The 15,116-nt window shown below is 48.5% G+C and overlaps 1 protein-coding gene across 2 annotated transcripts in view; it reads right to left on the bottom strand.

Moving 5' to 3' along the window:
* Positions 1-338: 338 nt before the first annotated feature.
* POU2F3 (POU class 2 homeobox 3) overlaps positions 339-15,116 on the bottom strand; it is a 63,811-nt gene continuing 49,033 nt past the window's right edge. For both annotated transcript variants that reach the window (XM_044997221.1, XM_044997222.1), the window contains exons 7-14: positions 14,617-14,699; positions 12,883-13,065; positions 11,690-11,831; positions 10,219-10,355; positions 7,870-8,031; positions 3,337-3,403; positions 2,189-2,321; positions 339-1,210 (exon numbers count right to left, since the gene is read on the bottom strand). In XM_044997221.1, coding sequence (XP_044853156.1) covers positions 1,171-1,210; positions 2,189-2,321; positions 3,337-3,403; positions 7,870-8,031; positions 10,219-10,355; positions 11,690-11,831; positions 12,883-13,065; positions 14,617-14,699 — 947 coding nt within the window. In that variant the 3' untranslated portion in view covers positions 339-1,170. The remainder of the gene's footprint in view (positions 1,211-2,188; positions 2,322-3,336; positions 3,404-7,869; positions 8,032-10,218; positions 10,356-11,689; positions 11,832-12,882; positions 13,066-14,616; positions 14,700-15,116) is intronic.

The raw sequence follows: 15,116 nt of genomic DNA, 5'->3' as shown, positions 1-15,116 counted from the left end.
CTGAGGATCTTGCTCATGACTTTGTAATGTATTTCATGTCTTAATTCTACTCTACAAAATGAAATATCTGCTCCTTTCAGATAGACCAGCTGTGAAATAAACATGATTTCCCTGTTGATACTCTGTGAAATTTGTTAGATTTTCTATACTTTAGTTTTTAATGAAATTAAACAAAACACACACAGAAAAATAAAATCCTCAAAATTCACACCTGAGTTATACAAACTGTCCTCCCAGGAATGGAAGAACATACCACAAAGAATGGGAAAGCTATTTACATGTTAATAATTCAGCAAGAATGATTGGCATGTACACACACAGACACAAACTTAGGCAGGTCTTGTTGTTTGGTAGCTGATGAAGCCCAATGGATAAATAAGAGGGAAGCAAAATCAACACGAGGTGAAATCCTTGGGCAAAACTCCTTATGGTTTCAAAGGAGCCAGAATTTCACCCATGATGTCTAAGAGTGACAGCCACCCAGGGAGCAGTGGGGTGAGGATTGGAGCTGAGCAATGACTGGAGCGGTGTCTTTACAAATAAGGTGCATTTTTTTTAAAAGGAAAACAAAAAGGTAAAGAGGCACCTGGCTCTAAACATTTAAAGAAAGCGAGAAAAGAGGCAAACCATTGAGTAGGGAATAAAGCACAATAACATTAATCTGGGAAGTTGATAGGATACCAAAGCTTACATCTAGATGCAGGTCTTTGGTGAAATGACCGTGGTAACCTGGGTTCAGTTCAGGGGTTTCTGGGATGTGGGTGTGGATGGAGGGGTGTGGGGTCAGATACGGCACTGCAGACCCTTCTCATGGGAAGCTCTGAAATGAGCTAGGAGAAGGAGGAGTGTGATATGGAAATCTTTCCATATTAGCTATTGCCAGACAATACAGAGCATCGCGGAGATCCGCATGCGTTGGACAGTGTTTGGTGCTGCTATGGCTAGGTGAGGGATTGTTTTGGTTAACACCTGGAAGGGTGTTAAATTTCACTGCTGGAGTTGAGAATCTCCTGGGAGGCTCAGTTACAGCTTGAGTCTCTAAACAGTTCAGCTGTGCTGGGCTCCCATAAGCAAGACCTTCCTTCTGCTGCACTTTGAAGGCACCGTCGCTCCAAACTTTGGTCCATGGCTAAAAGTCAGGGCTCCCTTGCACATGATGAAGCAATAGCCTCAATGGAGATAAGTGGGTTGATTCCATCGGTACCAAGATCTGGGGGGAAAAAAAAAAGTAAACAACAAACACAAATGCACTGTTATTTTCCTTTCCCCTGAAACGGGAGCGCATCATTATTTCATCTGTAGCCCTATTTAGCCAGCAACTGATCCTCTAAACCCAACAGGGGGTTCAGAGCAAAACTCAGGGTGGGTTGCACTATAACCAAGCTAGTCTTCTCTGAATGACCAAGAAGCATCCACCATGCTCAGATTTCACACATGAGGAGTCCCAGGGGCAATTTAAGACCAGATCCTGCCAAATTGCAGGTGTACAGGATCAGAACAAGTTCCTCCACGATTCAGGAGGCACAGCAGCTGCTGCAACACCCAACATGCTCTGGGTTTGCTTTCTGCTAACTTGTCGCCAATGTCATGAGCAATGCTGGTTGGGAGCTGGAGCAGCAGTGGCCGGGGGAGGAGAGGGATGCCAGCAGCAGCACTGAACTTAGTAGCGAGGCATGTGATGAGAAACAGCTAGAGGGGCTTCGCCTCAGAGCATGGGGAATCTGCTGGGGACAGAAGAGACAGAGGAAATGTATCCCCTTTGCTTTATCTGTGAGTGGACACAATGGGTCAGTCCCCAGGAGGGCAACTGGGATGCGGAGGAGGGGGTCTAAGTAGGAGCAACAGCAAAATAAATCTTCTCCTCTTCCTCTCTCCTTTCCCCCACTGTGCCTACCACATACAGAAGGAAAGCATCACAGCCCCTGTACCTGCTCACATGCCGAATTTTTGCTAGCAGGAGATTTCAAAGAAACGCGGCCTTTTCTATAAGTTTGGAAGCAGAAAACAGCCATTCCCCATGGACCCTCAGAGTGAGCATGAAACCACCACGATGGAATGGCCTCATCTAACTTGGTTTTTCTAAAGCCCATCACAATAGTATGCAGCGAGCCCTGAATGCTCTTCTCGAGGGTCCTGTTTGCTCCCCCATGCCCTGGGCATTAGTGCCAGGTGCTCCCCATCGCCTTACCCAGAAGGATTAAAGTTGGATGAGTTCATTGTGGCTTTAGAGTTGCTCTGGGATACACTGGGACTGCTGGCATGGAGCCCTGTACTGGGGGACGAGGGCCTGCTGGTGTTTCCAGGGGAACATGACGATGTTACTGCACGAGAAGAGAGACAAGAATGAGGCTCACCTCTTCTTTCCTACTGGGGAGCAGGTGCATCTGTCCCACTGCTCTCCTTATTCCTTGGCTTGCTGCAATAGCAAATGCATGCTAACCGTGCCCTGGTCTGACAAGCTAGACACCCCTACACAAGAGGTAAGGGGGGATTCTCCCTGCAGCAAAGCACAGCGACTGGAGCACATGGTTCCTTCAGTGTGAGATCTGCCAGGTCTCTGCTGACAAGATGCCAGAATCTTCCTCCCAGGACACACCCCGTGGAGTGTGTTCCCAGCTCCAAACCCTCTGTCAGAACTTGGAGGCAGCAGCAAGGTGGGTGGGAGGGAGGCAGTTGCTTTTGGGGGTAGAATGGAAGTAAGGAAGACAGCAGAAGGAAGGGGGAGAGATTGGGAGAGAGCAGGTGAAGGAGTTTAAAAAGATAAATACATCCCAGGCTGGGGAGTTTTGTTCCAAAGCCCTTCACATCAGCACAGAGAGACATGAGCCCTTATTATATTTAGCATCATCATGCCTAGGAGCCCTAGTCATGGAACAGGACTCCTCTGTGCTAGGCGCTGCACAGACACAGAACAGACACACAGTCCCTGCCCCCCAAAACTGACAACCTAAGAATAAGACGAGAGATAGATCGATCCAGAGCCAGCTCCTCTCAAAGTTCAGGAGTGTTGGGATCCAGGGTTTTGCTCTGGTCTCTTCCATCCCTAAATATCAGCATTTGCCAGCAAGGCGACAGGAAATGTTCCGCCCCGGGGGAATTTCCTCTACTTGGCCAGAGTGAAGATGCGGATTCTACCGTCTGCACCCCTCACTGCTGAACTGTTCATGCCAGGCAGCTAATTACAGTCAGTCCAGGAGCCCATCTAGGATGGGCTGCAAATGTCGAAATGCAAGCAGCCTTTGGATCAAATATAAGTACTGACTGGCGGCAGAGCAAGAGGGAATTTGCTGTCAGTGAAGGAAAAGAGAGAGACATCAATCTTTGAGCCAGGCTTACCTGTCCCAGGCATGGTGCTGTGGATCGGATTGACTGAGAGGGGGCCCAGGGACCCGGAGGTAGAGACCTGGAAGGGAACAGAAGCCAACCGGGAATTAGTGACCCACAGTTATTAATAAGATAGATAGATCCCAGAGTGCCATTCTCTTAGTAGTACACCTGTCACAGACTAGCCTCCCATTCCCACAGGAATCCCTTAGTCTACTGTGCACACACCCACACAGATTTCTTATCCAGATACAGTTCAGATTCCCACACACGGTTCCATTAGTATTGCGAGAGAGGCGCATCATTCCCCCCGGGCAGGATACTGGACTGTGCATGTGTAGACGCCAATCCCTTCGTCCCAAACACACACAAACACAGGCTCACTCCAGGGCTGGGGCTCTCAAGCTTTTTCACAGTGTGGAGCCGATCCTGGAAGAGAGGTTGTCTGACGGACATCTCCTCTCCCATTAGCCATCCCACGGGGTGGCTCCCCACTCACACAATGTTGCGGTGATACTAGAGCAGTTGCTTGCATGGACACGTTATGTTTGGAAAACATTTACTTATTTTAAGCCGCCTTTCGCATGACAGATATTCTGTTCTTTTCCAAAAGGCCTAAGTCTCCATCATTTACACTGGTGTAACAGCAACGTAGCTCCGTTGGCTTCACTGGAGTTACTCCGGAGTCACACCCGCATAAGTGAGAAGAGAATCAGGCCCTCAGGCCCACAGTCCCCCTCTGCTCTTTGTTTCATCTCTCCCTCCCACTGCTTCTGTTTGTCTCAGCTGGAAACCAGGAAGAGAACCAGCACCATATAACCAGGCAGCTCGCTATGGATCTCCAGCAAGTAATCCTGGGATCCTTCGCCAACCACAGTTTGGGAACCTCTAATCTAAGGGAAAGACAGGCAGAGGGCAGCCTCCTTCACCAAAGGATGACAAGAGAACCCTATCTACTAAGCCGCTGCATTCCGCAGAATCTACACACACTGCCCCTGTACTAGGATTCCCACTCCCAGCCATAACAAACCAGATTAGGAGGGCATCTAGACGCTCCAATAGTGGCCAGCACCAGATGCCTTTGAGGAAGGTGCAAGAAACCCTGCAGTTATGGGATAATCTATCCAGGAAATGTTTTTTCCTAATCCCTAATATTTAAAAATTGGCTTATGCTCTGAAGCATGAGGGTGTTATAAGCTTTGGAATTGGGCTGTTTGCTTGTTTATTTTCAAACAAAAACCAATGTGCACACATTTTTGCAAACCCTTGTGTTTGTTTTGTTTTGTTTTGGGCCATTCTCTGACTGGCTCCACAGCTCAGTGGAGAATGTTTTCATCAAAAATATCTTCCAATGAAAAACATTTTCAGGTAAAAATTGCCAACTTTTTTTCATGGTTTTTGACTAGCTTTGCTCCCCACCTCTCACTGGCAAAGCTAGTCCCATTTTGGTGTTTGGGCAAAATCCACCCCAGTGTAGAGGGACTAGAAGTGCTGCTGAAGATCTCAACATGAGGCGTAAGTCTGGTCTGCACTACACTTAGGCAGACAAAAGGCAGCTTACATCAACCTAACTAAGGAAGTGTCTACACTAAAATTTCACTCCCACCTACGTCACTTGCCCGCTACACCAACTTAATAACTTCACCTCCACGAGAGGCATAGATTCGATGTAGTTAGGTCAACACAGTGTCAATGTAGACGCTGCATTGCTTACATTGACTGTTGCTGGCTTTCAGAAGCTGTCCCACAATGCCCCAAACTGACAACTCAATTGGTGCAAGCGCTCCAGGTGAAGATGCGCGCTGCTGACATAAGGAACAAAGTGGAGACACACACACAAGCCATGTCATTACTGCTGCAATTGTATGCAGACATAAGTTAGAGCGACTACATTTTGTAGACATGCCCTTATGTTCAAATTCAGTTAATTATCTGTGAAGAGACTTGGAGGTTTACAAACCTAGACCAAGATTTTCAAAAGCACTGAGCACATCCTCTGAAAATCAGGGCCCTTCCAGGTGTCTCAAGTTGGACACAAAATCAGAGGCCTCTTTAAACACTAGTCACTTTTGAAAATCGTGGCCTCGTGCTTAATGACTTCAGTGAATTTTTTTCTTTTCAGGGGGCTGAGTTTTGTTACCTGGTCTGGGGCTAGCTGCCAATTAAGATTTTTGTGGCTGTAATTAGTTTCCGGGAGGGAGGGGCAATCTACGCCTGTTGTTTTGATTTGTATAAAGTTAATCAAACAAATATAACAAATTGTTTGGCATGATCAGTGAATAGCTCATGTGATCATACTTCAGCCAACAAGTTCATGGCAAATTTACTCACAAAAACTATTGCTTTGAATATTTATTGCTTGCAAGTAGCTTGTCCTGCTTTGCAACTGATGGCCAAAAGTCACATGGTATTTTGCTGCTCCCTGACTGGATGACTCCCAAACTCACTGAGATTTCAAGATGAGACTATCCCTTGTGAATACATAATGACCACCCTGCCCCCATATGAATCCCCAGCAACCTTCAGCACTGCAGAACAGACTCCTGCCACTGGAGCTCAGCTCATTAACTGGCAGCAGTATTGGGCTGTTATCCACAACACCCACTCACCAGCAGATTACAGATATTGAATTAATATTTGTGATGCTCTCTCTTTACACGATAGCTCTTTCCAACAAAAATTAACTCATGAGAACATTCATGGACAGTGAATAAAAGAGGCCACTGATACAGTCCTAGCTAAGTCACTGAATGAGTGTTTGCAGACACTTCTGCATCAGGATTCACCTGATACTGTAGCCAGGCCTATTAGACTGTCAACAAGCTACAGACCTGCCTTAATAAGAAACTCTGTGTGCTAAGTCAAAGCCCGCAGTTACTGAGGTGGGCAAAGAAACAGGGAGTGTCTTTTATATGCAGTGCCCCCCGTACTTGAGAGCAGCTCGTGCTCTGTAGCGAGGCTACACAGGATTGTGCCACCTCCACCTGGCACTGCCATGCACTCCGAAAAGCAGAGAGCCCTGTCTGCACGTCAGGCTGGGAGCGGTTATAATTCTGCACTGCCAGGCTTGGCGAGTGGCAAAAGAAGCTGCAGCGATCGATGCCTCCTTCTGGTCTCGGATGCCCTGACTCAGCATCGCACTTACATACATGCTCAAGTGCCACTGAAGTTAAGCACATGCTCAAATGCTTTGCTGAACTGTGGCCAAAGGGGAGAAACATCACTCTAACCTTGTCTGTCATTTGTGGCTGAAGGCTTCACTTCCTGATTGGATGAGAACAGGTCCTGGAGCAGCTGTGTTAACTAACATGATGTTGAACATGACTTAGTGGGCAGTGTCACGTAGGCAGGGACAAGCTTTGTTTAACATCCTGTGAGCTGGTCGTGGTTAACCCTATGTTTCCTAGCTGGGTTTACCCAGTACCAGTGGGCGCCTTGAACAGGACTCGGCTCTGTTTAAATTGACTGCAAAAGTCACATTTAACATCATGTTGGTTAGCACGACTTCCTCAAGGCCGTGCTCTAACACATCCTCATTTTTTAATCTCTTGAGTCTTGCTTCTAGGTGGCCCCTTCCATTCTCCCATCCCTATAAATTCTCTAGCCACCACCACCTAATCCCATGGCAGGAGGGGAAAAGGGATAGACTGGTGGAATTGTACTCCACCCACTATTCCAGAGCAGTTCAGTGTTTCTTCTCCAATGTTGTGCATCGAGATGTAAACCATCATCAGTAGGCTTCAGAGTTAACAACCCACTGAGATGAATGAAGGCAGTTCTCAACTCTCAGAGCTATTGTAGAAAACTCAGCCACCATTAACATTTGAAAACTTTTCTTTGCAACTGCAAGGGCTAGAAACATAGGGCCAGATTTTTAGCTGCTGTAAATCAGCCTAGCACTTGACTGATTTACACCAGCTGGTGATCTGGTCCTTATTTTAAAAAAGAGAATAAACAATTACATTCTATGGAGAGGGATGAGGCCATCAGACAAGTGCAGCCTGGCATGCTGAATACCAGCTCAGTCCATCCCCTGCACAGCAACATCTCCACACCTTTCCCCTGGAGGTGCTGGGGAAGCAGGTGGTGTTAATTCCATCAACAGTGCTCTTCCCACTGAGTCAGCGGTAACCGAAGCCCAGCTAGAGGGAACCACACTGCAGGAAGTGAAGCTGATGATTCAGTAGATAGTGCTCCTCCCACTGAGTCAGTGCTGAGCCAATGCCCTCTAGGAGCCTCCAGGGCGCTGTTGAAAGTGCCGTATTTTTGGGTGCAACTTAAAACAAAAAAAAAAGTCTTGCCCGCGTGTTGTCAGGGTACTAGCCCCAGGAGCATTTGGATAATGGCATTCTGATTACCTAACCCTCTCGCTTTCTGTTTCATCTGTAAAGAGTTTGGGGCAAGGGATGCTTCCATGCCATACAAATGTACGAGATCATCTGTTGCTGCCTCCTTTTCCTGCAAGCCACGTGTTTCCCTAGTACCCTGCTACGCTTGCTGCCTTATGGAAAGTAATCGGTACCCCCTTGGTCCACCAAGTCTCACCAGTCTGGAGTTGTAGATGGGTGATTTTATGGGGGATGGCACTGGACAGCTGATCCGCTTCTCCTTCTGGCGCCGATTACAAAACCAAACCCGAACCACTTCCTTTTCCATGGAGAGCTGCTCTGCTATCATGGAGATCTCTTCCGAGCTGGGCTTGGGGTTCTGGTAAGAGAGGACATTAGGTGAACAAAGAAAATTCTGTAGAACTTATTTTAAAGCGTCAGTGGGCTGTATGATCTCCTGCTGTTTGAGTGGCAAGAGGAGAGGAATCTGGACTTGGCTTGTAACTGGGGAGGGGAGAAGATTTGGGTTTCTCCATGGGAAAGGGTAGAGATCTGGTGGAAGGTCCACGTTTTGAGTGACACTGGTGAAAGTCTAGTGGAGTCAGTGAGGATGAACAGGTGTACCCTCTATGCATAGAAAGCACTGAGCCTCAGATCAGTATTTAAGGAGAAGCTGTCACATAAGGAGAAGCTAGGAAGGATAATCTTGCGGTGAAGGCACTGAACAGGGACTCAAAAGATCTGGGTTCTACTCTTTAGATCTCCCTCAGACTTTCCAAATGCATCTTCCTTTCCAAATGCAAACGGATGGACATCATACCAAATGGACTGAAGGTGAAAAATCCACTGCTATCTACATACTACACAGACCACAATGAGAGATTATGCCATACTCTGTCAAAGAAACCGAGGAACCACCTGATCAGCATCCTATACAGCAAACAGGAAAACATCAAAAAAGAGCTCTCCAACCTGGAGACTCTCATAAATAACCAAACTTCCATACAAACAGACTTCACTAAAGTAAGACAGGAGATCTACATTACACACTTCACCTCTCTACAAAGGAAAAAGGACTGCAAGCTGTCTAAACTCCTACCTGCCACATGGGGCCACAACCGTGGTACCCCTAACCCACCCAGCAATATCGTCAATCTATCCAACCACACACTCAGCCCAGCAGAAGAGTCTGTCCTATCTCGGGGACTCTCTTTCTGCCCTGCCACCCCCACAAACATGATACAGTTCTGCGGTGATCTGGAAGCCTACTTTCGCCGTCTCCGACTCACAGAATACTTCCAAGATAAAACTGAACAGGGCACTGATACACAGATACCCTCCCACCAACAGCACAAGAAGAAGAACTCCACATGGACTCCTCCTGAGGGTCAAAATGACAGTTTGGACCTATACATAGAATGCTTTTGCCGATGTGCACAGGCAGAAATTGTGGAAAAACAACATCACTGCATCCGACGAAGTGGGTATTCATCCACGAAAGCTCATGCTCCAATACGTCTGTTAGTCTAAAGGTGCCACAGGACTCTTTGCTGCTTTTACAGATCCAGACTAACATGGCTACCCCTCTGATATGCAGACTTTCTGTGTGACCTTGGGTGAGTCACTTAATCCCTCTGATCCTCATTTAAAAAACAGACATCATGAAACCTCCTCTCTCTTCCCCCTCCCCCCACTTTGTGGAGGTTAAACACTTTGGTGCAGAGATGCTCTCTATATGCTTGGATAGCACCTAGCAAAAAGGGACTCCAATCACAATTAGGACCTCTAAATAATAAAGAAAACAAGAGCTTAACACTAGGATATTGAGAGAGTTTCCCCTTCCTAAAGGAGCCCTAAAGCAGGAAAATCCATGCTGGCCAAAGTTCCTGATCATTCGAGAGAGGCTGTCTATTGTTCTTTCACCAGCCCGGGGAGGAGAAGTTTGATACAATCAGATTTAAGGCTGGACGAGGGTAAAAACTGGAGTCCGTTGAAAATTTTCCATCTAAATTGTTTTTTGGGAGGAAAATGGTGTTTTCAACTGAATATGTTTGTTGGCAAGAAGTGTCTGCTACCTAGCTGACAAATAAGAGATTTTTTTAGTTTGTTGGCAAATCTAAAAAATTGGGGGAAAAAAATCATTTTGGGTCAAACCAAAACTGAATTTTTAAATTTTTTTTGATGAATCAAAGAAATTGAAACATTTCTTTCGATCTGAAATGAAACGTTGCTTTTAAATGTTGAGCCTCTGACATTTTGAAAATTTTTAAAATAAAATGAAAGGAAATTTCTAAACGAAAATTCATTTCCGATCGAAAAATTGAAAACTTGGCATTTAAAAAAAAAAAAGTCAAAATGAAGCATTTATATTTTCATTTTTTTTAAAACCCAAACAATCTGCTGAAATTGACATTTTGGTGTTCCCAAACCTGCCTTTTTCACCAAGAAAAGTTTCTAAGAAAAAAAAATCCTGAAAGAAAAAAGAAAATGGCTCTTAGCTTAAGAACTAGTAGGAATTTCTGGCTGGGAGATAGAGCTCACAACATTGGTAAGATTTTCCCCTCACGTCTTGAAATCTCTTCTCCAGCGTGGAACGAATGTTGGTCTCGATGCTGGTACGTTTCTTTCTCTTCCGCCCGAACATCTCGCTCACCGAAGGGTAGGAATTCGGGGTACTCATGGAGGAGTCCAAGGGAGTGGATTCTGGGGGGAAGAGGGAACAAAGGGATTCAAGACCATTTGGCAGCAGATATGTTCATGTTGTGAGGTGTTTTTTTTCTGAAGCTGACCACCTGTGACAACCTGCTGTCCTTGAAACTGAAAATGCCAAGAGTTTGTCCAAGCCCCTGAGGCAAAAATGACTAAAGTCTTCAAAAGGGCCATCCCAGAATCCTGAGCGTTGGCAGCAAATGTACTGAACATATGCTGGATGGTCTTGAGGACCTAGCTAAAGATCACTCCGCGTGGTGCTAGGTCCCCTTGGGGTTTGCCACAATGGCCATGAAGATTTACTCATGATTTATTGATTAAGTTTTGCTGCCGAAAGCTGGCTGGGAACCACTGCCCCTCCTTAAACACGTAAAAGATCCTGGCTCAGAATACTGTATAGGAATCCCTCCTTCCCCAGCGGTAAAACCTTTAACATTGCCCAGAATAGCGCCAAATCCCAGCTTCGATTGAGGCTGGTCAGAAAAGGTGGAGTGAACGTTTCCCCCAAATATTGTTTTCCACCTTTTTGATGACGTTTCCCAACCAGCCACCTTGAGCGCTAAGTTTTCAGCTATCAGAAACTGGTGTCGTTCCAGTGACTTCAATGGTACTATGCAGATTGACACCAGCTGGGGATCAGATTAGGCATTTCGCCTCATGTTGCGGAGACATTCCCTGTTGCAATAAAATCGGCTGAAGGTGTCCAGGTCACCACTGGATGGAATGTCACAGTCGCTCAAGTATATGTGGCTACAGTGCCCCATAGTGGCTTTGCAGTCTATAAAGGATACATATTGTAGGACTGCAGTGCTACAGGTAATAGGGTGTCTCTCGATAACATATATCTAGCTTTCATAATCATGGTTCATCAGCAGATCTCAGGGCACTTTATAAAGGAGGTAAGTCTCAATAGCCCCCATTTAGAGATGGGGAAACTGAGGCAGAAAGTAGCAAAGTGACTTGCTCAAGGTTACCCAGCAGAGTAGCCAGGAAAAGAACTGACAATCTCTTGAGTCTGAGGGCTACACGCTGACCAAAAGAGCACACTACTTCTCAAGTGGCGGAGGCACGTCTTGCTGTCCCCTCTGTGTGGCTTAGCTTGCAACACCATGATAACCGGCGAAGGGACCTTGCCCTTCTCCCTGCAAGTGTATCCCATTGGTGAGTGCGTTTTACAAGTCCCCCTTGCTGCCCAATTCCCAGAGGATAGTAGCCTCTGACTGCCCCAGTCTGGGAGCTTGAGCTTTTAGCTCTGGAGGTGCCTGGTTCAATCCCCGCTTTGCTGGCCAAGATGGTAGCCTTCACTCAGGCACGGCGCTGTGCCCTACCTGCGTCGCTCAGCCACTTCTCCAGCAGGGGCTTGAGCTTGCACATGTTTTTAAAGCTCAGGTTGAGAGCCTCGAAGCGGGAGATGGTGGTCTGGCTGAAATCGTTGCCGTACAGCTTACCCATGGCCAGCCCCACGTCGCCCTGCCGGGGGAATCAGAATGAAAAGATGAGCTGAGAAAACCCACTCGCAGCTCCCCACCATGTTATTAATTCATGCCCAGGTCACTTCTACTGTAACAACAAAACAGCTTCTTCACCCAGTCTCTTCTACCACTAGGGATAGACTCCCAGAGCCTTCCTGAGTCCTTCCTACTCCCCAGTACGCACCAAACAGGCTGACGGTAATTGTTGTGCTTGGTGGTTTGAGGTTCCAGGTAATGCATCTTCGGGGGGGGGGGTTTCATCCATTGTTCATCTGTGCTTTCAAGGTGGTGTTCCCATAAAGTGCACATCTGTACAACTCCCCTCCCCCAGGGCTGGTGCAACCATTTAGGCGACCTAGGCGGTCGCCTAGGGTGCTGGCATTTGTGGGGCGGCATTTTCTTCGGCAGCGACCGCGGCGGCCGGATCTTCGGCCGCCCTGGTCGCCGCCAGCATTTAGGCGGAGCGAGCTGGGGCAGGGGAGCACGGGGAGGGCCACGTGCAGCAAGTAAGGGGGGGGAGGGCGGCACGCAGGGGAACTCCCCGCCCCAACTCACCCCTGCCCCGCCTCCTCCCCGAGCACGCCGTGGCTGCTTCACTTCTCCCGCCTCCCAGGCTTGCGGCGCCTAAGCAGATTGGCCCCGCAAGCCTGGGAAGCGGGAGAAGAGAAGCAGCGACGGCGTGCTCGGGGAGGAGACGGGGCAGGGGTGAGCTGGGGTGGGGGGTGCCTCAGGGCAGAGGGTGGGGAGCTGCGACAGGGGGGGCGCCTCAGGGCGGAGGAGGGGAGCTGCCGCGGAGGGAGGGGGCTCCTCGGGGGGGGGCTCGGGGGGGGGAGGGCCCAAGGTGGAAGTTTCACCTATGGCGCGAAACATCCTTGCACCGGCCCTGCCCTCCCCTCAATGCCCACATCTGCATCAAGCCCTCCCTTCTATACCCACATCTGCACCCAACCCTGCCCCTCCTCTCCATGCCCACATCCATACCCAATCCCCCCAGCCTGGTGCATCTCACTATTAAACCACTCATCATGGGACTGCCTTTTGCCCCTCACCTGGGTGAACCCCAGTTTGATTCGCCTCTGCTTGAAAGTCTTAGCAAACTTCTCCAGCTCCTCCAGGTCGCTGGGTTCGTCCGATACGGCTGAAGATGGCATGTGTTTTGCAACTTGCAAGTGCTGTGGCACCTCCAGATGGGGCTCTAAAGACGGCCCAGGGAGCCCTGAACGTCCCACTGCCTGTTAAAAACAAAACCAGAGTCACAACAACAGAAAAAACACAGGATTTTCTGCACTGTCCTACCATAACAAATGTTGCCTGGTGTGGCTGTGTGCAGTTAAACAGCTGCCACATCCCACCGCTGAGGAGGCTGCATATCAGTGATGGGCAAAATGATCCTTCCAGAAAAGTGTGGGATGAGAAGGGTAAGTTGTTTTAGGGGAGGTGGGATCAAAGTTCAGGACGTAGGTTGGGCCGCTATAATACAAAGCCTAGGTCAGTAATGGGGAGCTGGCATTCATTGGGGGGTAACGGCTATAAAATAACAGCAAATACCTGGAGTGAAGGGTGGGTATTTAAAAATGAAAGGATGGACCCTTGACTCATCTGATCAGCTGCAAAAATCAAGGGAGCAGCTGTTTCAGTTACTAAAAAGGGCAAAGCCTTGTGGGTTGGGCTGTGACTTTCCAAACCCTGGCTGGCTGACTTTGCATCCTACCTGAGCCCCCCAGCAAGCCTGGCGTGGCCTGGGAAAAAGAAAGATAAAAAGGTTTCTACGTCAGGGTTCTGCTTGATGCCTGTGAGGCGCAGGCCTGGGGAGTATTCGTTTGCTGGATGAACGGAAGGTGGTTTTTGGCACCCCACACAGAGTCACCCATGGCATTCCATTGCCCGCATAGAGAAGTGACCAACCAGAACCTGTACCTCCGCAAGAGCACTGCCTCGGCATGAGCCCACTGAAGGCAGCAGAGACTTGAAGGATCTGAAAGAGCAGCTGGGACGGGCAAATAACTCTCTCCAAACAGTGCCAGAAACTCAAGGCACAGGTGCCAAGAGCCCCCAAGCGGGAATGAACAGAGGCCACCGCAAAGGCAAACAAGTCATCAAAAGCAGATGCAGACCAGACCGGAAAGGCTTCAGAGGTCAGGACTATCGTTTACATAGCACTCGCATCGGGCCAGGTGCTTTACGAGGCTGTAAAAGACACTGGCCTTGCCCTGGGAAGCTTTATGATCTAAGCAGGAAGCAAACACATGCAGGGGCAAGGAAGGGAGGCAACGCGATGCGGTGGGAAGGAGCGATGAAGCGCCCTGCAGCTGCAATTGTGATTGTACGGGGGCGTTACAAGCGCTGTGGTTTGGGGGAGAGGAATAGGAACGTGTTGGCTTCTTTGAAGAATGACCTCTCACTGAGGGCAAGGCAAGCCAAGGGCTTCTCGGCCTAGGGAGCGGTTTGGAAGGGGTCGGAGAAGGAGACGGAAAGACGGGACGCTTGGGTGGAGCAATACGTCCCCAATCAGAAACCAGCACCCACCAAGTGGCATGGATCGCCCCCCTTGCTAGCAGCCTCAGCCAAGGCTGGAATGAGCTATGGAGATGGAATCCCTCTCTCGCCTCTCCTCTCTCGTCCGAGGCGGGGGGGATGTTCACAGATGAGTGTGAATCCCCACAGCCCGGGCTGCAATCCACTTCCCTGGCGCAAATCGGCAGCAGATCCCGGCTAGCTGTTAACGTGATGCCCATAATCAGTTTGATCCCGCTTCCAGCTGAGGCAGCCAGAAGGTAGTTTACCTGTGATGCTAGGCTGGGTCCGGGCTGCGACAGGATGAGGCTGCTCTGTTGCTGGGGAAAGGAGAGAATGTTTGGCTGCAGAGCTGATGAGAGGGAGAGAGAGATTTGATTAGACTGGCCTCTCCTTAAATATCTAGACACCTCTGTATCACACAGCACTGTCTCCATAGATCTCCAAGGTAAACATCATCTTCTCCATTTTACAGATAGGGGACCTGCATAGCATCATAGGTGTGCATAGCTTTTTGGTACCTGTGCTTAGGTACTATGGGGATGGGAAACCTAGAACTGTTAGTTAGATTTCTGTGCTTTGGTGCTGAAAGTCCCTGCAGTCAAACCTTGGGGTATGTGTTGGGGGGTTGTTACATGAGCACACCACAGTTGAATCATTGCTAGATCTTGGTACTTTAACCTACCAGGTCCATCTCCCTCCTGTTAATTATTCCGACTCACCACATCACATCTAAAATCTGACCGAGCTCTGTTGCGGTTATTGGGCC

The sequence above is a fragment of the Mauremys mutica genome, chromosome 22 (assembly GCF_020497125.1).
Source record: "Mauremys mutica isolate MM-2020 ecotype Southern chromosome 22, ASM2049712v1, whole genome shotgun sequence".
NCBI lineage: Eukaryota > Metazoa > Chordata > Testudines > Geoemydidae > Mauremys > Mauremys mutica.
Note: the sequence above shows the minus strand (reverse complement) of the source record. Positions and strands in the feature narration are given on the sequence as shown.